The 27,348-nt window shown below is 37.4% G+C and overlaps 1 protein-coding gene across 8 annotated transcripts in view; it reads right to left on the bottom strand.

The window, feature by feature from the left end:
* Window positions 1-27,348, bottom strand: part of GPHN (gephyrin) — a 271,571-nt gene that overhangs the window by 8,981 nt on the left and 235,242 nt on the right. For 4 of the 8 annotated variants that reach the window (XM_084207537.1, XM_084207533.1, XM_084207535.1 and 1 more), the window contains 6 exons: window positions 24,166-24,285; window positions 21,701-21,759; window positions 21,336-21,489; window positions 19,369-19,490; window positions 10,442-10,513; window positions 1,090-1,177 (listed from right to left, as the gene is read on the bottom strand). In XM_084207537.1, coding sequence (XP_084063663.1) covers window positions 1,090-1,177; window positions 10,442-10,513; window positions 19,369-19,490; window positions 21,336-21,489; window positions 21,701-21,759; window positions 24,166-24,285 — 615 coding nt within the window. The remainder of the gene's footprint in view (window positions 1-1,089; window positions 1,178-10,441; window positions 10,514-19,368; window positions 19,491-21,335; window positions 21,490-21,700; window positions 21,760-24,165; window positions 24,286-27,348) is intronic. The other 4 variants (XM_084207540.1, XM_084207539.1, XM_084207536.1 and 1 more) reach the window with 1 other exon arrangement.

Genomic DNA, 27,348 nt, shown 5'->3' with positions numbered 1-27,348 from the left:
AGCCTACTGACTTTGGACTCTTGCCTCAAATTCAGACTGGGGGGAAATGAGCAGAAAGTCTGAATGTAAGACCAATCAGCAGTTCAGCCACTTCTTAGTGCTACTGCATCTGCACTATGTTGCCACATTCCCAATTTAAAGACCAGTACTTGTCCTTGATTATTTTTCTAGGCATACTGGAGACAATGGGAGTAATTGAAAGTTATTTGCACTGGTTTGATTAATTATCCATTTTCATTTAGTATCTAATGATATGATTTCTACTCAAAAAAGTAAACAAAACCAGCACTCATGTTTCCCACCTCCTAATGACCGCCTTAAGTATCTGTTAGTTATAAAAGATGTTTATTTTACCTGCCAAACTCATAGATTCAGCTAGGGATCAAAAAGTAATTTGAGTTTTCCTTTGCATAAGTCATGATTAATAAATGTCCTGCAGGTTCATCTATGCCCCACCAGCATCTGTGTATCCCTATTTTCTCTGATGGTTTTGGCACAGAGATAATCAACAGGAACTCAATCAACAGTTCTGTTAATGATTCAAAAGGCAAATATATCAGCTCACTGGGTCTCCTATGTACTCTCTGTAGGACTATCAGGTGCAAAATGTGATAAAACTATTTTTGTAACAGATAGAGCTTTGGCACATTCAGGAAACAGATGTGCTGAGTAAAAAAAAAATGCTATATATATACTCAGGTTGCTTTTCAAAGCACTTTCAAAGTACCTTAATTCTATCTACATTTTACCTGCTCTAAAATTAAAGTCTATTGTCTTCATGTGCTATTAACCCAGCACCTTCCTCATCTACATAAATCATTCCTTAAATAAAAACACATTTGTAAATCCCTAACATCAAGAATTAAAACCTTCTCTGTTGCACTCTGTCAGCTATAGTACAGAAATAAGAATGAATGGAATGAGCATTGAAGACGCTCACGTTTTCTTCAGTAATTCACATGTAAGTGTTCCAATAAAAGTAAGGTCCATTTTTAATAAACATTAATACAAAAGTAGTAGCTTGGACGACAGACTCTGGTTTGAAATTCTTACATATATTGTAGGAAGTCCAAGTTAAATTTTGCATACCTTTTCCCCCATAGATACACCTCCTGATGTAATGATCACATCAGCACGGCTGATACCCTCATTCAGTGCATTCAGTAAATCATCTGGGCTACAGGAGAGAACAGGCAAGCAGATTAGTGGTATGGAAATATTATGAGTTGTAATATAAGTCTGTGTGCACACATACAGATGCATATACACACTTGTTTTAAGAGAATAATACAAGCTCTTTTCCTTCTCAAGATTCCACACTGTTCAATTCTAGTCAAGAACTGCAATCTCATTAAGTGAACACCATACTGTTTGGCACCTTTCTGTCTAAAGTTTGCAACAGGAACAGTGGGATACTTTAGACTGGGACTGAAGAATGCTATTACAAGTGTCTAAGAGTATGCAATTGGCACAATAGGTAGTAATACAAATTGTGACTTAGATGAACTGAAAGGGATATATAAAGGCACCTGACACGTGAAAATTACTGACCACCAAGCAGGTTGCATTACTACCTGTCTAGCTTATCTGATGTGTGCAAAAATGGGGATGAGGCTCCACTTCAAACTTTGATCAGTGAGTAAATCCTTTGTTTCTCTCCTCTGTTAGAGGGCTCTGCAGCAAAGCCACCTGTACATACCCACTTCAGCTTACAAAACTACAATCCATGCTGCTAAAAGGTCTATTTACCTTCACGAGAAACGGTGCAATGGGAGCTATGATATTCTTCCATACAAAGAGCATAACTGTGAAGGAAATTAGTGTCCTAACTTTTTTTTTCCATTTGAGATCTAAACTGGAAACTTTTAAGCAAGCATTAGATATTTAAAAGCAGTACTGATACAAATACACAGCTTCAAGGCACGCAGTGGAGAAACTCAGTAATACAACTCACACAGGTCCAAAGGAATCAAAACCAATTTCCAATATATTAAATTCATACTTTGCATTTAACATTTGTGAACTGACCAGAAGCTGACCGGTTGCTATTTCTGCATGTATTGCTTCTTCAACAGTATGTTTTCAGTTCAGTGATCCTGAAAGCTTTTCATGGGAGGCTGCTTCTACTTAGAATGCCATTGAAAGAACGGGCAATTATACTAGTGACTGTACGAAGGTCTTCACCTGGAATACAGCACCTCAGGTAAATACCACACTACAACTACAAAACGCCATTGTGGGTGATGAATAAAGGCTGAAAATGGCATGAGGGCTATCCTTTGAGAGCTTGGGCTGTATTTCAGCCAAAAGTAGAACTACAGCAGTAATTTTGGAGTTTGAGATGAAAGCACAAAAATTAGGAATATTATGCAAGTTCTAGTTGACCTTTCAGAGACTAGCAGAAACTCTGTGTTTCCAAATGTCTCAAAAAGAAAAATCCTTTCCTCTGAGCATCCTTTCTTTGCCCATGGTTCCGTGAAATACAAGCAGCAGCTATCATGATGCGGTGCTGTGTGCGCTACAATTTATGTGATGCAAGAATGAGCACACTCCCTCACTGAGGAAATAGCTCAGTGCATGCAACCTTGCACATGGCTCATCTCACCAGAGAGCCCTCCGGTGTCCTCTACCCTGGTTATGCCTTACAGGCAGAAAGACTCAAGACTCTTTCTCCACAATGCCCAGTGACTGAAGCATCACATTCTTTGGCATCACAGTGTAGTCATCCTGCACAACTTTATTATCTGTGTTGGGTTACAGCCCTCTCTAGGGTCAGATTGCTTTGTAAGAGGTAGGCAACAAGATACAGCAGAAAGAAGGGCAGAAAGATTGTAGACTGCAATAAGTAGGATAGAATTATAAACTACCCTTTCTTAAAAGGAAATAGTGGCTGCAGTATTGTGGCATGCCATCATGACTATTGTTTAGGGTACTGGGTATCTTGGATACTCTTAATGGCCTACAAAGAACACCTAAACTGTTTTCTTTGGGAGAAAATAAATGGGCTTAAGCAAAACCATCTCCTTTGTTATTTAGGAAACAGAGACATTTTATCAGCTGCCCCTTCTGAAATCTTGGGATCGTTTTCTCCAAAACCTAGCACAAGTCTTCACTAGTCATTGAAGGAAAGGAGAAAGAAGCAAGTGGGCTGTTGACTACTTCTTCAAACCTATTGTCTTGTATTGATCCTCTAAGTAGTATCTGTATGTAACAAGATATTATTTAAGATTATAATAGAGTTTGTAATAGGAAAAGTCTCTCAAGTCTAAGTATTCCTTAATCCTTGCCAACAAGGCTGCTTGGAATGCAGCAAGGAATACATATTCATTTCCTAGGTCGATATTGGCATTCCTGAGCCTCAGCAGACATATGCCACTATCACCAGCCTAAGACTGCTTCCAGTACATTTTTCTCATTAGGTTGTGATGGAGCTGAGGACCTTATCTTGAACTTGCTCCAGGCTTTTTCATTTTATCTTGTTTAATTATTTAAAAGTTATTCATAGGTAGCAAGTGTACCTGTCTGGGGACATGCTAATTCTGGATAATGAAGCGGGCTTGCTTTTGGTTGTGGTTTGAGAATAATGGAAGTAACAGTAAAAAGCAAACAAGTATATTTTTAATTGTTGTTAAAATTAAATAGAATGGAAATGCAGCTACTTACATATAGAAAAAAAAATATATATAGGTATTTGCATATATATTAAATCACTCAACAAAGGAAAAAAATCAATAAACCCCCTTCCCCCTCCAAATAAGCCTAAATTCAAACCAGGTGAGGACTCAATTCACATCTTTCCTTATGAGGACAGCATACCACAGGACTAGTTCATCATTCAGGTATTTTTATTTTGTCATGTAAAAAGCTGTATGTTACTGGACTTGGTCCATTTTTAGAATTTCCAGTAGAATGATCTGTATAATATACTTTTCTTCATAATTTTTAAATTCCTTTTCTTTATCATCTGAATAGTGCAAGGCATTAAAAAATTCTACCACTAAAACTTACCCAGGCAGTAGCACTGCATATCATCTTTAACACAGTTACAGGATTAATTTAATAATTTCAAAAGGAAAGATGTGATAGAAATTTTGTTGCAATAAACTAAATAATTATGTTAGTTTGGTTTTCATTTTGAAAAAAGGAGACAGAATTCTCTTCCTTGCTGTTGCAGAAAATATCTCTTTTTTGGACATTTTGGGCTGACTTCTTTTGTCTGTTCAACTTTATGTTGTACTTAAGGCTAGTAGTTCCATGACTCTGCAATGAGCACCAAACACTCCTTACAGGAGTCCCCTGTTGCAGTCTTCAATCAACACTGAACATTTCCCTCACCTTTAGTGAATTTAATGCAGAGAGTTATTACTCAAATTACATATTAACATTGAGTTGATATAATCAGATAACAAGATACTACTTCTTGTTTCATTTATTGTGTAACAGTGAGCAGCTGCTCCTTTAGATTGAAAAAGGAAATAAAAGGAAAGGGAATAAATAATAAAAACTATTAGACTGAAAGAATAGACAAGATGACTTTGGCATCTGAGCATAGCATGACAAGACTGTTTTAAAAGGCAGGTGACAAATCGCCATGAAGCTGAGAAATAGAGCTCACTGTCTGAGCAGGTACAAATCAGAAGCTGTATTCTGAAGCAGGGCAGGATACTGGATTAGCTAGATTAATGGTCTAATTTACTACAATAAATCCTTTAAAATATCTCATCCAAGTGCTATTCTTGGATTTTTTTCCTTCATGGACAGAACTGTAACAGGTGCTCAAATATAATGGTGAATACGTAAAGTAGATTTTGATGGGAAGTCTAATTTCCAGATGGTAAAATTACTCTGTTTCATTTGGCGGCTTTCAAAGTCAGGGTGACATTGTGCACAAAAAGGGAATGTGCTTTTCTAACATGCTGCAACTTATAAAAAAAGTTATACTCAGATGTGTTTCAGATCACATCTGATCATCTTTTGTTAATACCTTGAAGAAAATTTGTTATTTAAGGACTGCATACAGTTTATGAAACTATTCATATACATAAATAAGGAACAAATCCAAACTTTCAACACCTGGAGCAGATTGTGTTTGCATAAATATTATGTGTATTGTACATACATTTTTGAAGCTGCATAGTAATTTGCATAAAGAGTGCATGTATTTTTAACTACATCTTTATATTCTCTGCTAATTTTGTCAGGGTGATAAACAGAGTCTGTACTCTACTATCCCAGTTTCCTGGTCCTTCTTGTTCAGTTCTGTGGAACAGGATGAGCAGTACAATCTGGAAATTGGTTGGAGGGTAACTATTGTACATTGGCAGCAGCAAGCATCCAGTAAGCAGATGTGTGACACCTGCTTTCACTGACTTGAAGAGAGGACTTGCAGGATGGCAGTACAGCAGGAACACCTTCTGGATTCAGGAAAAATTCTGGTTATCAAAGTTAGTTTGTGGAAAACTTATTCAACACTTGAGCTGTCAAGTGAGCTGTCTTTTAACTGAAAAGATATACAAGAAAGCTTAAGAGCTTGAAGAAGAAAATGATGCAAGCCTCATTAAAATAGACATTAGGAATGTAAATTTTCTTCTTTCCACTCTCAAAAGAAATAGCTACATTATAGTCAAGACCAAAGAATTCTCTGGTTTTTAAGTGCCAGTTTGAAGTACCCTAAATTACAGTGTAATTTTCTCTTTCACAGAGAAATCAACACATGTTAATTCACTTTTGTTGATCCTATTGTTGTGCTTCACTGTCATTAATTATCAATCTGTCAGCTTTTTCTGTGATACAACCCTTAACAGCAGCAGTTTGATACACGCAATTAAACCGCTCAGCTTAATAATTTAATATAGAAAACAAATAACAGCAAACGTTAAAAAAATCACCTACCACTCTACAATAAAATGAGAGATCCCAGTTAAAATGGGACTAGAACCTTTAGTTAGGACTGACTTATCAAGCCATTGGCACAGTACAAAACCTAGAGCTCATTACTAATTTCTAGGACCATTTCCACCACGTTCTTTGCCACAGGAGTCTCCTTCATTCAAAGGAACCTCATTACCTGACAGTCACTTCCCATCCTCGCTGCCCATTGCCATACACAGCTGCTACTACTGGGTGACCAACAGAAACACTCATGGTTGTTGTATTTCTCTATGCAGCAGCCTGGGCTTTTATAAACCCGGGTCTTCTGGTAACCTGTACTTGCAAAATGTGTGCATGCACCATCGCAGTCAACACCTTGAACCTGTGTGCTTTACAGAGATACTGGACACAGATACAGAAAGATGCACATGCACCATAATGCACCAGATGCATGCACAAGTGTCTATGGTGAGTTCAAAAGCAGAGCTGGCCAACCTTTCTTGCCTGCTGTTTTACTTTATTTGAAAGTGTCTCAAGTATTTCAGTTATATGCTGGAAGACATGATTCTTCACAAATTCTGAGGAGCTACAGATTCCTGGACACACAGTGAAAATGGAGGTGCCTAGCAGTGATCCTACACAATCACACCAGAGACCAAAGTAGTCCACCTGCTCTCTAAACTACAGTAGTTGAGTGTAAACTTCAACTAGAGGTGCCCTGAGCTTAGCACACTCTGGATATGTTCCCACAAACTGGCAATAGTGGTGTGTACTACTTTTGCATCTTAGGAAGTCTCTTACCTGTTAAATGCTCCAGAAGAACAGGTTTAACTGAGGTACAAAGACCTGCTAGAAAGTCCCTTGCATGCAAAGATCCCAGTCAAACTTCTAGTTCTACCTCCAAAATAACAAAGCATTTGCCAAATTAAAATTTTCATTAAATAACCAATGGACTACTTGTTGTATTCAGAGATCTCATCAAAGCTCGATGATATTTCTTCTTGAGGAAAGATGGGATATGGATTTGATCCTTTAACTCTCGTTTTTTAACTGCTCATTCAGCTGAGGTGACAGATTTCAAAATGAATAGATGAATGCAGCAAGGCATAAAGACAGTCTGTCACCCACTTCTCACCTCATGGCCAAGAGGAGTATTTTGCATATCAGTAATTTGCAGGATGCAGAATGGTGCATAGATGCCATTATTTTTAGCCAACTAAAATCCACCTTCTGTAGAATATAATATTGAATGTAAATTGATGAATACATTTCACTGAATGCAATTCAATGAACGAATATTTGCTGGTAATAGGAATTCTGTGTTTTGACTAGTATGGTTTTTGAAAGCAGAAGAAAATCCATTTTTGATGGTGTATGTGGTAACATATGGACACACTTCTGAAACTGTATTTGTTTCAAAATTCTCAAGTGTATTTCATCATGTTCTCATAATGTATCTTCCTTCTTCCTTCTACCTTCTGTGGTATTTCCCTGGATCACTCTGAACAGATGCAGTATGTTTTCCCTAGGAAAATAGGCCAGCTTGTGAGGAAAGCTGGAATAATTACAGCAGCTTTTGGCTTGTTCAACATAACTATGTAAGTTTTGCCTGTTTGACAGAAATATTAAAGAATCTGTCTTTGGTACTTTTTGCTGTTTCTTTAATTGCTGCTGCAAATATAAATGTTTTTTGCAGAATATTCTTTTTCATGTTACATTTATGAACTTTTAGGGATTTTGTTTAGAGGCCTTCAATTAGAGGTCTTGAACTTTTTGCTGAAGTAACAATGATGGCTGTCTAATGCCTTCAGTGGTTTTTTCTATATCAGGATGAGAATAGATTTTCTTCCACTGTTTCCTTGACCTGCTTCAGAAGTCTCCCACTCACATATATGCCAGAATGACAAAATATCAGAGAGGTCAGAAAAACAGATAGCCATGGGAGTGCTACAGGAAAAAGTCTCATGCATAGAAACCAGGTGGGCACTGTGGGCACATTCCTGCATGGAGGGTCCTTGATCACATCCTTGTCTGCTGCAAGCAAGTGTACATTCAGCTGCAAGCATTTCAGTGTGAATTGTAATTTTCCATATATGTTAAAAGAACGAGACCAAAGCTGTGATAACAGCTGTCTTCAGTTGCTGTGCCATTGTACTGACTGGAGCACTTAATTCACTCTAAATCCAATATAGTCTATGTCCTTTGAGTGTAAGAAGCAGCCTGAGAACTGCTGGTTTCCAGTAATTAAAAAACTATCCCTGGCTATTTTTGCTGGCTGAAGATAATGAACCTAATCAGCACACTTACCAGAAATCCATTAGTTTTTCTAAGAAATTGGACGGGATTACGCAGGTAAAGATTTTTATTTTATCTTCCTTCTTACAAAGGAAGTGAGTCAATATGGATTCACTGAAAAGTTTTCACTTTTTAAGTGCACTGGTGAGTCTGAAGGGCAAACTGTGGTTTTGCAATTATTTCACTGAGAGCACTCATGAAATGAGAATTGGCTTATACTGACACAACTGAAAGTAAAATATATGATGGATGTAGTTAGTGCCAGTTGTTTACATATAGCAAATCACCAAATCTGATACACAGTGAAATGGCATTGTAATCACTGAATTTCTTACCTTTTCATTTTACTTTAGCTTCAACTGTAAGAGCAAATTTTAAATAAATTTGAAAGGAATTTAAAATTATTTCCTTCCCCCTATAAATTGGTGTAGCTGTTATTGATCTACAGTATGAATGTCTCTAGGACAGGTAGAAAGGCAGTCCCTAAAAGCAGTGCCTCAAAATGAAGGCTTTCCCAAGGAAGCTCCACCCCTGACAGAATTATAACTTAATCACTTGGAAAAATGTCTGTCTTCAGAACAAAAATTATTTGGAAGCCACAGGTTAGAGACAATATAAAAAGACTTTTAAAAATTCTCTGCCATCAGCTGTGTTCTAAAACAAATAGTTCTTTTTTAGAAAATACCAAATGAAATATGGCATTGATTTATGTTTACTAAAAAAAATTTAAATTCCCCATGAAGAGTAAACTACTCTTAGTAGAGTTAGAAATAAGTGAAGAGAAGGAACTGAGAAACTTATCCTGTTTGAGACCAGCCACATAATTTTTTTGACAGCTGCTAGTTAGTGGAAGGAATTAGAACTTCATTTGTCTCTACAATACTGGACCATATTCCTTCAAGCACAAAGATGTTTTTAACATAACAAAATGCCCATTGCCTTTTCTCCTGCTCTGGAAGCAGAAGCACTTTTTATTGCTCATGCTTTGGGTAGGAAGACTTCTAGGGCTGGTTTTTGTTGGTGCTTTCCCTCACACTGCTTAGAAGAGACCAAAGGCTCATTTAATGTTTCATGCAGTAGCAATAAGGTGTGAACTAACTTGTATGAGGAATTCCAAGTCCATCACCTGCTGGTAGATTTCATCTTTTAAGTAATTTCAGATTAAGCAGACAGTCTGTATCATGTTCTTCACATGAATTTAAAATGCTTTAAATACTGCAGATTCTCATAAATTAATTTTTTTTTGCTGTGTAGTATAGCAAGAGGCTTAGTCCATTACATGAGGAAAACCTAAATTTATAACAACCTGGCTTCAGCATGACTAACTAATTGCTAAACAAGAACCAGTTTTTTGAAAGCCAAGGATATGGCAGATTGACTCAATCACGAGAACAGCAATTTGTTTTCCAGTATGCAAAGCAAATATTAAGCTATAATCCAATTCTCTAACTTTTTCTTACAAAAGTGGGCTCATTTACCCCAGTGAGGACCCCACATGTGAAGTTTTCAGGTATTAGTCTTCGATAGGATTTTCCTTCCTTTTCTACCTATTTTTATTTCCTAATGAATGAAACTATAGAAACACATTGTTTCTCTTAATGGAGAAAATGAGAGGTGGTTTATTCTCCCTGTGTCATCACTCCTGCTCCTTGGGCCTGTCTGTGTTAGAGGGCAAGTTCTGAAAATTAATCTATATTATTAAATCATCTCCCTAAGTTAGATGTAGTATATAATTGCATATGTAAAAAATACATAGTGCATGGTTTAGAGATTTCCTGAATATTTCAGTTAGCCTGCTTTAGAGATGATCAGCATAGTGGTGGAAAACCACGTATGGAGTATGACAGACTCACAGAACATCCTGAGTTGGGAGGGACCCATGAGGATCACTGAAGTCCAACTCCTGTTACGACTGAAGAATCACAGCAGTGACTTCCCTGGACTCCACTACTACCTTCAAGCAGGATTTTTCCTAATTGGCTCAGTTTTTTAACAGTGAAAAGCCTTGATGGATAAAGATGTTTGCTGCTACTGATGGGTAATGCAAACATTTTCATTTTAGCAACGTTGTGGAGCCATTGAAGTCTACAGTGCACTGGTGCATAAGAACTCAACTGAGAAGGCAGTGCTACTTAATGGAGAGAATAAAACACCATCTGCTCCTGTAGGCAAACGTTGGTTGGATGCACGCTCTGCCCTGACAGACACCTGGCCGAGCCTGCCTGTGAGCATGCACGTGCCTCAACGTCCCAAGTGGTTTAAAAACAGTGCTCACCAATCTGGTAGGCCTGTCTCCGCAGTGTTCTGGAAGCTCTGTGTCCCTTCTTCTTTAAAAACATCTGGCTTCCTGAGGGTAAAGGAAGCAGAAGGGGTATAATAAAGAGCCAGGGAAGGAGAGAGTCTCCTGGGGTCGAAGGGAAGCTCTGTGCCCAGCTGTGTCCCCCTTGGTGGCTCTAGATACTCAAAATCCATGGGAAATGCTTCCTCTTTGCAAGGCCAGCCAATGGGAGAGAAAGGGAGTGCACGGGAACATCTTTCTCTTACAGTTTGGGTGGGCTTCTCCCAAGGAACGAAGAGCAAAGTTATGGAAGTATTTAGGCTCAACTGGGCATGCCAACAAAGCATAGTTCATCTTTCCTTGCAATGTCTATGGAGAAACTTCTTTACTCTTGACTTCAAAACAAAGCAAAAAGAAGTGTTAAACAACTTGACGTTTTGGAAGGAGGAGCACAGATAATGGGAAAATATTTGGAGATGGGCCCCACTGAAACATTTTTACTCACACTTCTAGCTTCTTATTCAGGAAATAGGTGTCAAGGCATAATAACTGTCACCGTCTTAACTTCAAGGGGGAAAGAGCTGTAATTATCCTAATTTTATAACTCCATAGTCAATAAAGATGCCACTTCATTCATGAGAAGCTTCACGCCCTGCTGCAAGAGGCAGGATTAGAAAAAATGTCCAAAACTGAGAAAGTTACTCCTGTCAAGACCTTATTGAAAACAATTAATGATTTGTTATGAATTCCCAATTATGAAAGCAGCATTACCTTTTACATATACTTCTTCCAAGTCAGTTTTTCTGTGAAAAAACTATTTTTAGATAGTGTCCTTTGTAACAGAAATACGAATAGAAATTATGTTTTTATAGTCTTAAATATAGAGCAATTAAATGTTAAAAATATTAATTGGACATGAAGATTTACAAATATACCTTTAAAAAAAACCTGAAATCAGATATTCATGATTGACATGGACCATGACATCAGTCATCACTGTGTGACTCTTGAGCCATTTCTTTGTACCAGCTGGCTGGACAGTTAACAACAACAAAGTCAACCTCCCTCCTCAGTCCATGGCCAGCTGATCCTGCACAAGGCAGCTCCAGTCTGGCATTTCAAAGATCACTTCTGTGCACACTCATGTCCTGTCTGACTGGGGAATGTGAGAAGAAGACTGGGCCAATGTCCCTACACTACTGTTACACATGCCCAAAGTCACTGCTAACATGAAATATAAAATCCTCTTTTATCACCTTGTAAATCCATGCCATGTTTGTCCTCTTAGTTCATAAAGAGGGTCTGTCAGATTGAATGCATAGTAATGTTGATAGGAAGTGATGGAAAAATATTCAAATTATTCAGGTTAAAAGTTTAGATGTCCATTTCTTTCTGACAGGCTTCCCAAGAAAGCCATTTCCTAAAATGGCCTCAGTCTCTCATTTTCTCTTCTATTCATTGACAGAGTAACAAAGTCAATCTGTTTCTCAAAACAGGCTCCCTCTGTCATGAAGTGACACACAAAAGACTTTCGGATTTCACGAATGGTCCCAGATTCTGGTTTAAGCACCAACATTACGGACATCAGTCTCAAAAATCCAAAATCTTTTCCAGCATGATGCTAAGCTCTGTTGTGTAATTTCTGTTGGTACCAGTCTTCTGATTTTATGCTTCTACTACGTATTGTCCATTAGAATAACATAAAAATTAATTTAATTCTCTGAAATAATACTTAAGAGATTATTTGCAACCAGGAGAAATAACTCTCTTTTTTTATGATTTAGTATTTAAAATAGCATGAGAACCTCCCTGAACTTCCTTCTGTTTGAATTGTAAATAAATACCCAATCTCACTTTGAGGTGAATATCAAAGCATTTGATTTAGTTTCCTAATAACTAATTACTATCACTGTTAAAATTATGCTTTGTGCCCTGAATCATTCTAACTTGAATACATAGGCATTGCTGCTGAAATTGAAACCTTATTCAGTTTGGTCTCTATGTGGCTCAGTATTACTGGAAGGTACTCAAGTGATCTTGTAAGAGCATCTGTTGAACTAAACAGCCTGAGTGTACTTTAGTACACAGTCCATCTTTTAACCACTTAAGAAATTTAATAGTTCTTATCCAGGGAATACAAAGGTGAGGACAAAATTAACAAAGGTGAGGACAAAATTAACCTTCTAATTCTAGAGGAGATTAGCTCTTTACATATATATGTGCTAGAACTCGTATTTAGATGATTCTCAAATATTTTCTTAAATCTTTACTTCTTAGGATATAAACCTCCAGCCTGTAAATTTTACTAATATTCTTTAATCCTCTATATATCAATTCATATTTGGCTGTATTAACAATATACTTAACCCAGTTTTCTAAGTGATTCCTGGCACTGACACAGTGACCCATCTTTAATGTTCACTTCTTTGATTGTTCTGTATCTACTGCCTTTATTTATTTTCATTATTTTCTTCTAGGATAGTAGTAAAATTTCAAGCCTCAAAAACTTCTCAGTGACTTGGGCACTCAATTTCCTATATATGCTCTAGGCATTAAGAAGGTTGAAAGTCAGGTAAGTGAAGGATACTTTGGCCTCTGGAAGTTGAAGTTCTCTTGAAAAAAGAATTATCTCTCCAAGGACTTTTAAAATTGTTAATTTAAGCCTCAAAAATAGACCATAAAAATATTAATTTTTATTTTCCTACAACAAATAGATTCCCTCTGTTTTCAAAGATAGGATTTTCAAAGCATTCTGTCCTCTTTATTATCTGCTTTTTACTGTCATGTGCTATTACTGAGCTGTGATTCTAAACATGCTAATTCAGGGAGGAGCCCATGCTTGTGTTGAACACAGTTAGGAAAATGACACTGCTGTGCATTAGCTTTGCACCTGTCACCTCTATAGCATGAAATTTTATTACCTCTCACACTATACAGCTTCCTTCTGGTACAAAAGACTCCCTGGGACTTGCACTGTCCCATTTCACAGGTTCTTTTTTCACCTTTGTTTTGGCTGAGACATTCCTTTGTGATTTTGGAAGATGTGCATTAGATGAGATGACTTGTCAATATGACAACTTATTTGAAGATTTCCCTAATGATTATCAACAGTTGTTGTGACAGATATTAAACATTTCTGCTTGAAAAGGAGAATATTCCTGACAGGGCACAAGGAAGGAGAGGACATCCACATCCGAATCACCTTCAAACCATTACCCTGTGTCTCTGCATTCATTAGGCTATGATCAAAATTTATAACATCACTGTTTGTTGAGTAGAACTGGAAGTGAAGTCACTTTAGCAAAACCTAATATTGTGACATTTAATGTATGGTCTTTTCTCTAACAAGCATTTCCTTGCAGCCATTTGTTAAATGATACTACTACTACTACTAATTTTGTTCACAGTAGACTTCCTTTTACCCAAGCTGGCATTAAGCTGGAGCAGGGAGAGACTAGGATTCTGTGCCTGGATTCTGCCCACAACTCATATTGTAACTCATATGATGATATATATCAGGCTGATATTGCATGAGAAATTTTGGAGTTGGAGCAGTTTCTCCACTCTCCTCCCTCCACTCCAGATGTTCCACCTATATTATAACAGTAGTAATTACATGCATGCCTCACAAATACAAAAGATTTAAACCTTTTTTGGGGATGACAAACTTAAAACTGAAGCTGCCTAAATCCTTCAGTAAGATTTCTGTATCCATTCTAAATTTGAAGAGACTCTATCAAAGCTTTTATTTTAGGGATATCACAGAGTAATGCTGTTACAACAGCAAGGGTGATTTTTAATAGGTTGATCTGCCATTTAGGAGCTCTATGTCCAACAGTATGTCAAAAAGGAGAGGTAAACAAATAAGAAACTAAACACTTCCCGTGTAGAAAAGCTCTAATAAACTGCTGATTTAATAACCATTCAGATATATCTTTTAAACAAGTGATGAGATAATATGAATTTCCTGAATTTTTCTCCTAAAGAGAGAGATTTGTTTTCTCTCTCCACTGTGAAATCACAGACTCATAAATGAAAATGCTGTTGGAAGCAACTATTATACATGACTCTCGGAAAAATGATAAGGCCATTAGAAAATAGGGAAAAGAATGCAGAGAAGGGGAAAATGCACTCATGTAAACAAAGGTAAAAGCAGAGGAAACTGAATTCATTACATACTTGATCAAAATTCCTTAGCAAGCTTAATAAGAAAGTGTCTCATAGAGGAAACGCTGTCAAAACGGAAGATGACTTTGTAAAACAGAGGCCCATCCTGCAGCAGATTTTTCTAGGGCTAAACTTAACACTTTAAACAATGGAATACAAAGAACAGCACAAATGAAATAATCAGACACAAAAATATCCTGACAATTAGACTTATACAGATCAGATCAGAAATGCAACTTATTTTTATCATTGGTCTCCAAAAAAACAAATAAATTCATAAACTATAAGTGAAGCAAATGAAAGCTGTTTTAACTTGGTCTTGTTATTAGGAGGCAACATTGAAAAGTACATTGGAATACCAACTTTAACTGGCCAGTTGTTTTTTTAATTTTTTAGCAAGTGTGTCTGAGATTCAGACAAAATACGTAAGACACAACAGTAACAACAGGATCAGAAGGATTCTTCCTTTCCTTAGTTTTGCATTTGTTTCTTGTGTTTGCAGAAGCTCTGGAAATGGATTTATCTTCCATTTCTACTCAGAGATGTGTGCTTTTCAAACAGCTTGGCTTTTACGTGCTAAGAACACAAATAGAGAAGATTTTGGCTTCTGGCCAGACCTAACTTCAGCTGTATCACATTCCCAGGTCTCTTTTCTCCTATTGCTTTCTTCTAGGATTTCAACTGTAAACTTTATCTATGGGTTTTGGAACGGCTGTTTTTAATTTTGAATATTGAGCGATATATACAATTTATGAGAACAGAAATGATGGTGACAATCTCAGAAATCATTAAAATGCTCCCAAAAAAATATAATCTTTGTTTCAAATGAAAGTACAGCTTCAGGCTAAGTCAGACTTGAGTGGTCAGTTCAAAATGTGACTTCACATATGATTAATATGCAAAGGCATTTTAAAAATGCTTCTAACTACTCTTCAGAAACCTAGACATTCAGTGTGCTTCCCCACCTTTTCACATTCTCTGTGGTTACATGTATCACAATCCTGGGCTTTAAAGCAGCTGGACAAGCTATTTTTTTACTGAAACACCTCTGAGTGATTTGTATGGTGAAATTATATAGGAATAACCTCTAAGTTTGTCTTTGCAAATGCTACTATAAAAAATTTTTTATGCTTGAATATTAGATCTGCAAATATGATTGAAGAGGATTTCCATGATTGTTAGAAACCTGACCCATTACAGCAATTGTAATATTCAACTGTGCTCCCTATTAGCTGCTGTCTCACATCCATCAGTGTTTATGGTGCACAGGAAGTGATACTCCCAGTAAAATTAAGCAAAATTTACTCCATGAAAATTGTATTAAAAAAAACAAAATGGGAAAACAACCACCCAAATCTAAAGTATGGGAAGGAACAAATATATACCATGATACATTAAAAAAAAAAAATGGACAAGTTTTAAATTTTTCCTTCTGAAAAGTATGATTGCCAGTCGTTTTACTACACCAGTATATTGCAGGCATATAAAATCTTCCCGTTTTTCAATGTCTGGATACATATTTTCACACAAAATACACATATATATGAGCACACACAAACACACATAATCTATGGTTTAACTTCAGTAAACCATAAAACAGACACTGAAGGCTCGTTCCTCTCTTCTACAAACATGCTAACTAAAGTGTCAAAATTGGACCCTTTGGAACGTCTTTCTGGTAAGTCTTCTGCATTTGTTCAAGTGCCATAGTACTCCATCAAATCAGTCATGTTAGTCCAAATATATGTACTGAAATATTTGTATGGGCAACACTCTGTTAGCTTTATTATGTAATGAAATAACACTGTAATTCTTATCAAACTGATTTACACAGTTGGATTTTCCTTTTGAGTGAAACAGAACTGCTGGTGCATTTTGCTGTAAAAATATGGATTGGGCATGTGAGTGTGGAAGAAAGGCAGAAGACTTGCTGAGACTGAATCCTGATATCTGGTGCAGAAGATTCTTAGCTAAGTCAACAGTACTGAATTATTCTTTCAAAAGTTACTGCAAAGTACACTCTGTAATTGGAGGCTCATTATTTCTACTCTATGAGCTGAAGTAACAACCTCTGCAGAAGCTGCTTTGTTAGCATGAAACAGAAAAAAGCAGAAAACCAAGCATTTAAAAAGAACTGAAACTACCTTTGCCAAGGTAATGCTATCTCGAGACTTGGAGATCATTTTAGTAGCTAAGATTCAAAAGAATCCACCTCTCATGTAAGTGAAATCAAAGCTGCAGGCACTTGCTTAGACTGATATATTTGTTTGCTGCCTGGTGTTCAGCTAGCATCTGACAAGTAAAAAAGAGCATAAAATACACTTGTAAAAAATATAGAAAAGCAAAAAGTTCTCTTGGGCCCTAAAGACTCACTGCAAGAAAGACATTCCAAAGAAGAGCAATGAAGCTGTTGAAGGATCTGGGGCACGTCTGATGAGGAGTGTCTGAGGGACCTGGAATTGTTCAGCCTGGAGAAAAAGAGGTGCATGGAGACCTTATCACTCTCTACAGCCACCTGAAAGGAGGGTATAGCCAGGTGGGGATCAGTCTCTTCTCTCAAGTAATTTGTGATAGGCTGAGAGGAAATGGCCTCAAGTTGCAGCATGGGAGATTTAGATTGGATATCTGGAAAAATTTCTTCTCTGAAAGGGCCATCAAGCATTGGAACAGGCTGTCCAGAGAAGTGATGGAGTTTCCATCCCTGGAGGTATTTAAAAGACACGTAGGTGTGGCACCTGGGGACGTGGTTTAGTTGTGGACTTGGCAATGCTGGTTGGACTTCGTGATCCTAAAGTCTTTTCCAACCTAAATGATTCTATGATTCTAAAGTTATTTGCCATTTATTACTGAGAGCTTTCAAAATTATTTATCTTCACAGACTCTCCATGCCTAGGAGGTCACAGAAACAATTCCTGAAGGCAATGGAGTACATAGCTGCAGTTTTGCACAATGACCTTAAGTTAAACTCTCATTTTGCTAGTGTTGACTTTACAACAAAGTTGAGACTATACCTATTTGATTAGGACAAAGCCATAAGGAACAAACAAGCTTTACACCCTTATTTTTCCAAAGGGGACTACCAGGGAAAGCATCTTTCCCACTGGATGAAGCCATTGGTAACACAGGATGCAAGCTGTCATTGACAATAGTGTTGGTAACAGTAGCTGTTACTTTTGCTCCTGCAGGTGGTAAAAAGTTCCACCTACAGTGTTGTGCTGAAGAAAATCCCTGACAATCCTGACAGAGATGACTCCCAGGAGGTAAGAGACTTTTTGTGGCTGTTTTCTTTTTTCTTATCTACACAAATCTAGAACCTGATCTCTGGATATTATAGCCTCATTTGAAAACTTTTCTACTTATGCTTTAAAGTTTGAAAAGGTCCTGATAATATAGAAAGCTCTAACGATCCAGGACATTTAGATACCGCTCCTGGAAAGAACAGCCTCATGAGTTTAGACTCTGTATGACATCACCACCTCAAACTGGGCATTCATGGGCAGGAGGGCTGGATATTTCTTGCTGTTTGGAGCTGCAGTGGTGTTTTGCTAGGCTAGAGAAGCAAAAAGGGATACCTGGATGCAGTGAGAGTATCCAGAAGGGTTTGCTTCCCTAAGATCACAACTGTGATCACATTCCCTGTATGAGTTCTTCAAATTCCACTGCATTTCCTGCGCCACCATGCAGGTTGGTTTAATTATTGCAAAACCATGCAGTGGCTGGCCCATTCATACACTTTCTGTCAAGTTAGTCATGTTTTGTATTGAATACTGCTTTAGGGAAGACTGGGTTTGGAATGACCTGCTCTGTAATAGTAACCTGGCTGGATTCCCTTTTAGTCCCTGACTGGGACCTTGTCATCTGCTTATCTGCTTTTCTTTCTTTTTTTTTATTTTTACTTTTAATTACCTACTGGGATGACCTGAACAACTCCCTGTCAAACAAAGTCTGTCAGTTGGTTTGATACCCCAACTGAAAAGCAAGAAAGACTATTCAAATTGAGGAAATACATTATGCTGAGAAACTCAAGCCATGGATAGCAGTCACTGCCCAGCCTTGGGAAGGACAGAAAGCTGAACACTTCAATCATTTATCCCAGAGCTCTCAAGAGATGTCACTTCACTACCACTGGGAAACAAGGAGCAATCACTGGCAGATGAACAGAAAGACTGATCAGTAGGGTGCTACTCTGTGGCAATCAAAGTAAAGACCACTAAAGTAAAAAAAAAAAAAAATTCTTCCACATATTTCTGGAAATGATGACCAATATGCAGTAATGGGGCCTTCCTCAAAAGACAATTAGTCAGAATATGACAAAATTTTATACTCTAAATCAATTTTGGCATGGAAAATAAAGTCTGAGAGAAACTTTCCTTCTCCCTTTATTTGACCAGAAAAAAGTGTAGCTGCTGTAGAACTGTCTCCCCTTACGTGTTTTAAGTATAGTGCTTGGAAGGATACTGCAGCAATAAATTCAATTTGCAACAGGAAATAAATTATCTGTTTCAACAAACAGAATGCAAAACAAATTAAACACCATTAAATAATTTTTTTTTTCAAAAGATTCATCCTAATATTAGAATAGACTTATTTCTTGCTATAATGAAAAGGGTGAAATACTTTCTCCAAGATGTGCCTTGTCACAACACTGTGACATTTGTAATGAGTGACATTTTCTCTGGTATTTCTTTTTCCCATGGATGCCATGAAGTGCATCACATGAATATGAAGTGACATCTTTACTAACATGTGGTACTTACTTATCACCCACAATTCCCAAGTTGATTGTTGGATAGCCGTGCTCTTGGATTGTAGCTAGGAGAGTTGAACGGTTACTGTCCCGAATCTTGCCTGGCAAGAGGTCATCCTCAGGATTCAGCAGCTGTAAAACCAGAAACACTCTCAGTCAGTCTCCCTGGAACACTGCACTTTACACAAGGGAGAATTTTTTCTTCAGGTTGGACAGGATATTTTTTAGACACATATCATGAAACATGTGTATAAAGTGATTTAGTGAATTTAAATTAATAAGATAAGTAATGTTCTTGTTTAGTCCAAACCTCCATGTTGTTTAGTTCGTTTCTACTGGTTCATGTCTGCAAAACATTCTTACTCCTTATGAGTACATGGCTTCTAATCTCAGACATTAGCAATCAAACAAAAAACTTTAAAGTTTTCATGTTATTGTTCCTCTTTAAATGATTTTAAGGGAGCCTCATTGATGCTGTTAACCAGATTTAAAGGCCTTAATGAACATTTTGAATTTCATTGTCTGCTCACCAAAAAAGATGTCTTTTAAATACAACAGTCTGCATTGGATTAATGGACAGAAGCCTTATGCTTAGTTCTTATATCAATTACTATTTTTGATTAAAAACTTTTTCTTAAGATAGTCTGTCGTGGCAATTGCCTCACATGTGTTATGTATTTTGGAAGCTAAACTACAAAACATACATATGTAAATGTACACATTTTAGAAATTCTAATGTAGGACACAAAAGGACAACACAATACTGACAGGATGTAAATAATAATACTACTGATAAGAATGTATCTGTCAAAATCACAGCATTAGGTAGTGAGGTAAGATTAATGAAAAGTGGAGCATGGGTAAATTTTATGCTTTGGCTTGCAGCTCTGTTTCTGTGAAGATTGTCATAGGATGTTAAAGAATGTTTTAGCATTTTACAAAAGAGAATGTCTACATCAGTAAAGGACCCTTTAATGCCATGCAAGAATCTTGAATCATATGGAAGTTACCAATCAGAAAATCACCACCTGTAATCCTTGTAGCTCCATGGATTTATTCCTCAGTTAGTGGTTTGGTTCCTGCCTGCCACACCCTGTTTATGCTATGAAATCTGGCAATATTTTGTACCCCAGACGACAAAATTCAACCTATGAAAAGTTTTCAAAATCTTTCAAAATGCAACATATTCAAGCTGTATGAGAATACAGCTACTGAGTTAATATTTGTAGTTGGATTTCAAAAAGTTTGTCTTAAAGGACAGTCAAAGCTTCATGCTGCCTAACCCATATGTCTCAACCCACATGTTCTTTAGGTTTTGCTCTTCCTATTCTTTCTCTGTCCTGCTGCTGGAAGAAGTGAGAGGGCACAGTTGCTGGCCTGGGTCAACACACAACATATGTAAAGTTAGTAAATTTAGTTAATGTTAAACCTGATTTTTCTGATGCAGTTAAAGCAGTTATAAAGCTGGTCTGCTGTTCTACCAACAGGAGAGTGTCTGGATTTCAACATGGGCTACTATAAGAAAGAATATTGACGCACAGAACTGCAACAAGGCATTTGGTAGAACTATTGAGTTTTCCAAGTCAGTTTGTCTGCCATTTGTGTTATAGACACAGAGGCTGTTGCTTAAAAGAAATTACTCTTCACTCACAACTGGCAACATGAATTACAACCCCAACTACCCCACAGGTTCTCCCTTGCTGGCAGGAGGAAAACAGCTGGCACATGGTTGGATACATTACCAAAATTTTGGCAAAGATAGTGTGAGATTGAGGGAAAGTCCCTAAGGGACAAAACACAAGCAGATTATTATGGGTTGATGCCTCACAAAAATAGCTCATGTCAGCATGAGTTGCTGTCAAAAGTGAGTCTGCTTGGGAGTAGGGTGGAAGTCACTATCCAAAACACTGCCTCAAAAAAAACCCAAAACAAACAAACTAGTATTTCAGACTATAATTCTAAGCAAACTTTTCTTACCTCATTCCCTGTGGACATTACTGCAACCACTGGAAACTTGTTAACTTCTACTTCAGTTACTCCAACAGTTGCTAAGAGACCAATCTCAGATGGACCCATGTGGGTTCCTTTAGCCAGCACACATTCACCTCTTTTAATGTCATGTCCTATGGGTCTGAAAATCAGGACAGAAAAACAACATGAAAAAAAAACCCAGGATGAGATTCAAAGTACCTTTCCTTCATTGGTCCTGCTCCAGGTCTGGAGTGTCCATGGACACCCCTTAGTCTGACTGTCAAAATGTCAGTACCACTCATGATTAAAAAATTACTTTGAAATTCATCAGCCCTTCAATTCCTAACAGAGATATTTGAATAAATACAGACCTGATATCTTGGCCTGGTCGAGCTTGCACCAGGATTCGAACTTCTAGTTCTTCAGTGCCCTACAAACACAAGGACATCACATATGGTCAGCTGAACTATTCAAAGAAGATTAATGTTTAATTTCTCAGAAGCCTACACAGCACTCATTACACTGAGACATTATGGCTTAAGCATCATATTGTTCTCCTGATTTGTTTGTCAAGGCTGTAACACAATGTGTGCTAAAACTGAACAACATTGTTAGAAATGCTCTTTATGATGAGCTCACCAGGGGAGGACCAGCACTGACTATGTAGCTTTAGCTTCCCATTGCTTTTTTTTCAATGATACCTGTGGTTATATAGCTTTCCTGTTTACCTCCTTCATCTGGTACACTGAGTGGATTCTTTCTACTCCTCTCGGCCAACTTGGTCTGCTCAAACCATTTCAAAGATGGCACTTCAAACAGACAACTAGTCTGGCAGGCAGTAGGTCATTACCTTAGCAGAAAGGTGGAAAGAAGCTCTGTGCTGCAGCTGTTTCAGGATTCTCATGCAGATTCCTGTAGTGGATACACCTACCTGAGAACCTTGTATGAATCAGAAAGGGGGTCATTCATCTCGTTTATTTACTGTGAACAAGAGACAGTGGCCTGAAGAGTCTGATGCATTTCCTTGTTCAGAATGTCAATAGTTTGGTGATTCATTCAATGCCAATAAATGGCACATGACCTCTATCATCAATATTTAATTTTAAGCCCTGCAAATGGGTTGATGATATATACACTCAGTTTTGATATAGTGCCAGCCTGTCAGTAGCACTAAATCTAAACTTAGACTAGAAAAAAATCTGGTTTTACATTATGATGTAGTGCTTATATTTGCAATGTGGTAGTCCTCTCAAGATGAGGGGGGCAATGGCCACAAAAAACTTGCTCAGTAAGGTTAATGGAATGATTAAAAAGCAGTGAAGGCAATGGTGTATTTTGCAGGAAGATATAATCTATACATATACATCTGTAACCTCAAAGCAGGATTGATAATTTCAATAATTTCCCTGCTGGGAAGAAGGACAGCCTAGACAGCTTGCTGAGTTCATTAGATGTAAAAACCTATATATTTAATAAGATTAATAAGGCATGAGAAAGGATCCTGAGAGTGAGTTTCGGTTTTTGAAGTCTTTATCAGTTTTAACACTAAAATTCATCTGCTTACACCCCAGCTGCAATTACATTGCTGACACTGAGCTGTGGTGAAGTGGACTGGCTTGTCAGAACAGCAGCAGTAGAGCAAAGGCTGATCTGAGCACAGAACCATACACACAGTTCATTCCAAAGCTGAACTTGGAAGTTGTGTCAGTAAGAGACACATCTCCTTGCCTTGAAGTCTCTCAGAGGACAGCAAACATGATGATAGTGCCTTGAAAACACAGCTCGGATTCAGAAGCAAATGCAGCAACACAAAGGAAGTCTAAGATGGTCTCTTTGGAGTAAAGTTGTCCACAGAGAGCTCCTCTGCTTCATAAAAAGCACATTTCACTATGTTGAGACAATGGTGCATACAGAATTAGTACTACAGTATTCATTTTTTTTCTGTGCTTTTTTCTGTGTTTTCTTTCTGTGTTCTTATTTGCAGCATCTGTAAGGTAGTCCACTAGTATGATTTAAAGGTAGGCTGGAAAATCTGTTCAAAAACAGGTTTATGTCTACATTCTGGAGGAATATGCACCTTATCCATTTCTTGGTTTTCAGAGGTCTTAAATTCAGTAATGTTCTCATTTTAAAGGAGCACAAACCTCTTTTAAAAGTCTTAGTTGTAATTTAAAAAAAATTTACTTCCCTTGTTTCATAACAAAACCTCTTTTCCTAAACAGATTCACTGGAAGGTATTTGTATAAGAAGTATTCTCCAAAATCCACCAAATTCTCCTTTGCTGCAACATGACCAACTCTGATAATACAGAACTGTCCTCATAGCACAGTTTAAAGGAACCCAGGTCATCCCATGGATTTTGTGGCACTTAAAGCAGTTCACTTTCCCACAGAAAATAGTATTCAGCTTTAATTACATCAGCAGTAATTAACTGTATTATTCTGAGATCATCATGTAATTTAAAAAAACATTTCCCCTTCTTATCTGGTGAGATTTCCACTAGCCTGTGTTTTAAAATGTGAATACAGTAGGCAATTGAATTGGACTGCAGGCACGGATTTGCAAGATGCATTTGCCTTTCACTCAAATCATGTTCCCAAGCATTTTAGAGTCAGCATTCAACATTTTGGATGAAAAATCAGGAAGGTCTGTGGTACTGTTATCACAGCCTAAAAAAGTGAGAATTGCCACTAGGAACTGATGCAAAAACCCCTCAAACTTCTCAAATTACTGAAAAGCTTTTCTGCATGACTGTCTTTCATATTTACATGATTGTATCATGTGCCCTTTACTGCTGCACACAAAAGAAAAATGAGTTTTTTAACTTGTGACTCACATCATCTGATTCCCTGATGAGCTCTGTATCTTCCACCTGCACCACTGCATCAGCACCACATGGGATTGGAGCACCAGTTGTGACTCGCATTACCTGGCCAGGCATCACAGTCTGAGTTGGCTGAAAAATAAAAAGCCAGAAATCAACCTCTTTTTGAAAACAAAAAGAATTTCAAGCCACTGGAACTTTGTGGAAGTTATCTATCTGAAAGACCAGAATTCTTATTTGCAGCATGACTCTTGATGTACTTTGAGTGATATCAACAGGTACAATACACTCCAATTCATACCTGGCTTTATTTATATGGCCACATATTAGGTGGCTTCAGTTTTTTCTCCTTATATTTCTATCACATGAACAACTTTTTAGGAATATACTAATACCCAGAAAAATATTTGGCACAGAAAAATAACTGGCTTAAAAATTTAACTGTTAGATGGAAACTTCCATGAACAAAAATCTAGCAGTTCTCAGTACATAAATATTTTTGCAGAGCACTCTGGCTGCCAGGGCTGAAATTGCATTGGTTGGATTTTTGTTCTGTTTTGTTTTACCAGTACAATATTTATGAAAAACCAAGATATAATAGTAATGTAACCATTAATTTTTAGGCAGATTTCCTAACACTGAGACAGCTCAATACTAGTTCGCAGAGAATATCTATCGAGGGTCAATTTAGAATTGCCTAAAATTGATAATATTCTACAATTCTGTAAAGTCACAGGACATTAAAAAGTTTCAGCAGAAGCAGTACAAAGAACTGAAAAATATCAGAGCAACATGATAAAACAAATTATATGGTTTTAATAACACTTCTCACCAGGCAGACTATTTTAATAAACATTTGTCAAAATCCGAGGTAAAACTGCAATTTGACCATAACTATTTAAGAAATAAACAACAACAACAAAAAAATCCTAAAACATGAAACTAAAAGAAGCTGATATGATGACTGAGATCTCATTGCTGGCTCCTCCCAGCACTGCAGTGAGCCTGGGTTATCTAGGTTTCACTGTTATACGTGAGCATGTGCTGCGCAGAGATCTATGCAGCTGTGATCAGAGTAACATATTCTGTACGTGTCACACGTATCACTCATGTGCACATTGACTCTATACTCCATATGCAGTGCTGGAATACACCCAGGACTTCTCCAACTGTAATTAGCACACATTTGGCAGCAACCCACAGGCTGTAGGCAGTACCTCCCTGGACTGTTATCTGCTCCTGCCCAGCAGGAATTTACTCCATGATTTTTGGTAGGGGCTGAGAGACACGACCAAACTCTAGACCAGGGGTCAGCACTTCAGCTGCATAAGCTGTTTGTCTTGCCCATTCTTCTACTCCACTTCAGCACTGTGATAACCCCAGAAAGGTTTTTTACTTTAAAATATGTGTAATTCAACATTTGGGACAGAAGCCATTGGAAAAGGTTGGCATGGTTTTTTCTGGCTTACCACAGTATCACAGCGACTTTCGTATTCCAAGAAACAACTGAGCCTAGAACTGACTGAATCTTAACCCTTTTCTACAGGTAATGGAAATCTAATATCCTTGGAGAAGAACATCAATAAACCCACACTTGCCATATGTCACAGTTAGTGTATTTTTAGGGCAAGATTCATGCTATCATTTATTCCTCACCCCAGACTATTCAAGGAGTTGTGGAGGGATAGCTGAAACACTGCCATTTACACTAAAGCTGCTTAAAAGGGAAAATAATGCTATCTAGTGTGTAATTTTGGTTTTTATTTAAAGAAATGTTACAAAAGGCAAAGCTTACGCCTTGGATTATGTATTTTGCACACCACTGTAGATATAATCTAAAGATACATTACAAATAGGTAATATTGTTTTGAATTTACTAAGTATTGCTGGCCTAAAGGACAAATTTCAGAGGAATGTATTGCATAAAAAATTTCTGCCTATTAAAATGCATCATAAAGAATACAAAATGTCTGCTACTGCCACAAATCAGAGCCTAAGGTGATAAAATGTGCTGTAACTAACCATGTCTTTGAGTTTATTGTTAGATGAGTTAATTTTTTGAGATGCAATGATGTGATACATTTAAACAAATTCATGATACAATTGCTTTTAGAACTGGTCATGTTGCTCATCTATTTAATTTCATTTTCGTCTGCTGGGAATTTGATCAGATTAACTTTATGAACAAAAGTCAAGCATCAGATTTATTTGTGAATCTCCAGGGCTGTGTTCCTCTATGACAGATTTTTTGGAGATAAAGAAATGATTGCTTCTCGGAAAGCATATTAATGTGCAAAAATTACACAGAAGCTCTTCTAAAGGCCTTTGAGATCTCACTTTTACCTGCAATGGGGCAGTAGTGCTCTCTGCCCTTTGCCTTCATTACTGATAACCTGCTCAATTTTAGTCACCTAATAAAACCCAGAAATAATTTACTGAGCACAACCCCTACTTCAGACACTTTCTCCTGCACATGATTACACCTTTCCTGTGTCATTTAGAATGATCCTTGCTCCTTTCTGTAAAAAGGCACAAGTTAATGGAATGGTGGAGAATGCCTACTTTTCATTCTAACATTGTAGCTGGTTAGCTGTAGTGCCTCTTACAAACACCTTTAGGAAGTCTTGCAGGAAATGCCATGGTCTCTGTAAGTCTACAGAAGAAAAAACATTTTTCCTATGGCTGAGTGTTCTACACACAGGCCACTGTGGATGGCTCGTGACCAGTAATCTCAAGTGTGCCCTAACCTTCCCAAAGCTGGGTAATGACTGAAAGCTTTCCCTGATAAACAAAAAAAAGGGTTAAAATAAACATTACCATCTAGAGATGGAAATCAGAAAATGCACAAATTAAAAATTGATACAAAAATGTCCAACTTGGCTATATAGCCTCCCTGCAATTCTCAGTCCCATCTTCTTCCTTGCTACTAGCATTTATGTAACCTTTTTTCCTACAGGAGGAGCCAAATCTAAATCTATTTTGAACTCCCTGCTGTGAATCATTCTGTTAATTGGTCTGTAACATGAAAAGCAGAATGTTGCTGCTGAGAGTGACTGAAGGGTGAAATGAGACTGAGGAGCCTTCCAAGGCTATAAATAATTTCTTGGGAAGGAGATGAACCTGAAGATGTGTTTGCCCCAGAAAAAAACTTTGACCAATTATTCTGAGGTCAACAGCCTTGTTTTCCTAACTTGC

This window comes from Fringilla coelebs (assembly GCF_963513975.1).
Source record: "Fringilla coelebs genome assembly, chromosome: 6".
NCBI classification, from domain to species: domain Eukaryota; kingdom Metazoa; phylum Chordata; class Aves; order Passeriformes; family Fringillidae; genus Fringilla; species Fringilla coelebs.
The sequence above is the reverse complement of the archived record's forward strand: the minus strand, read 5'-3'. Positions and strand labels throughout refer to the sequence as shown.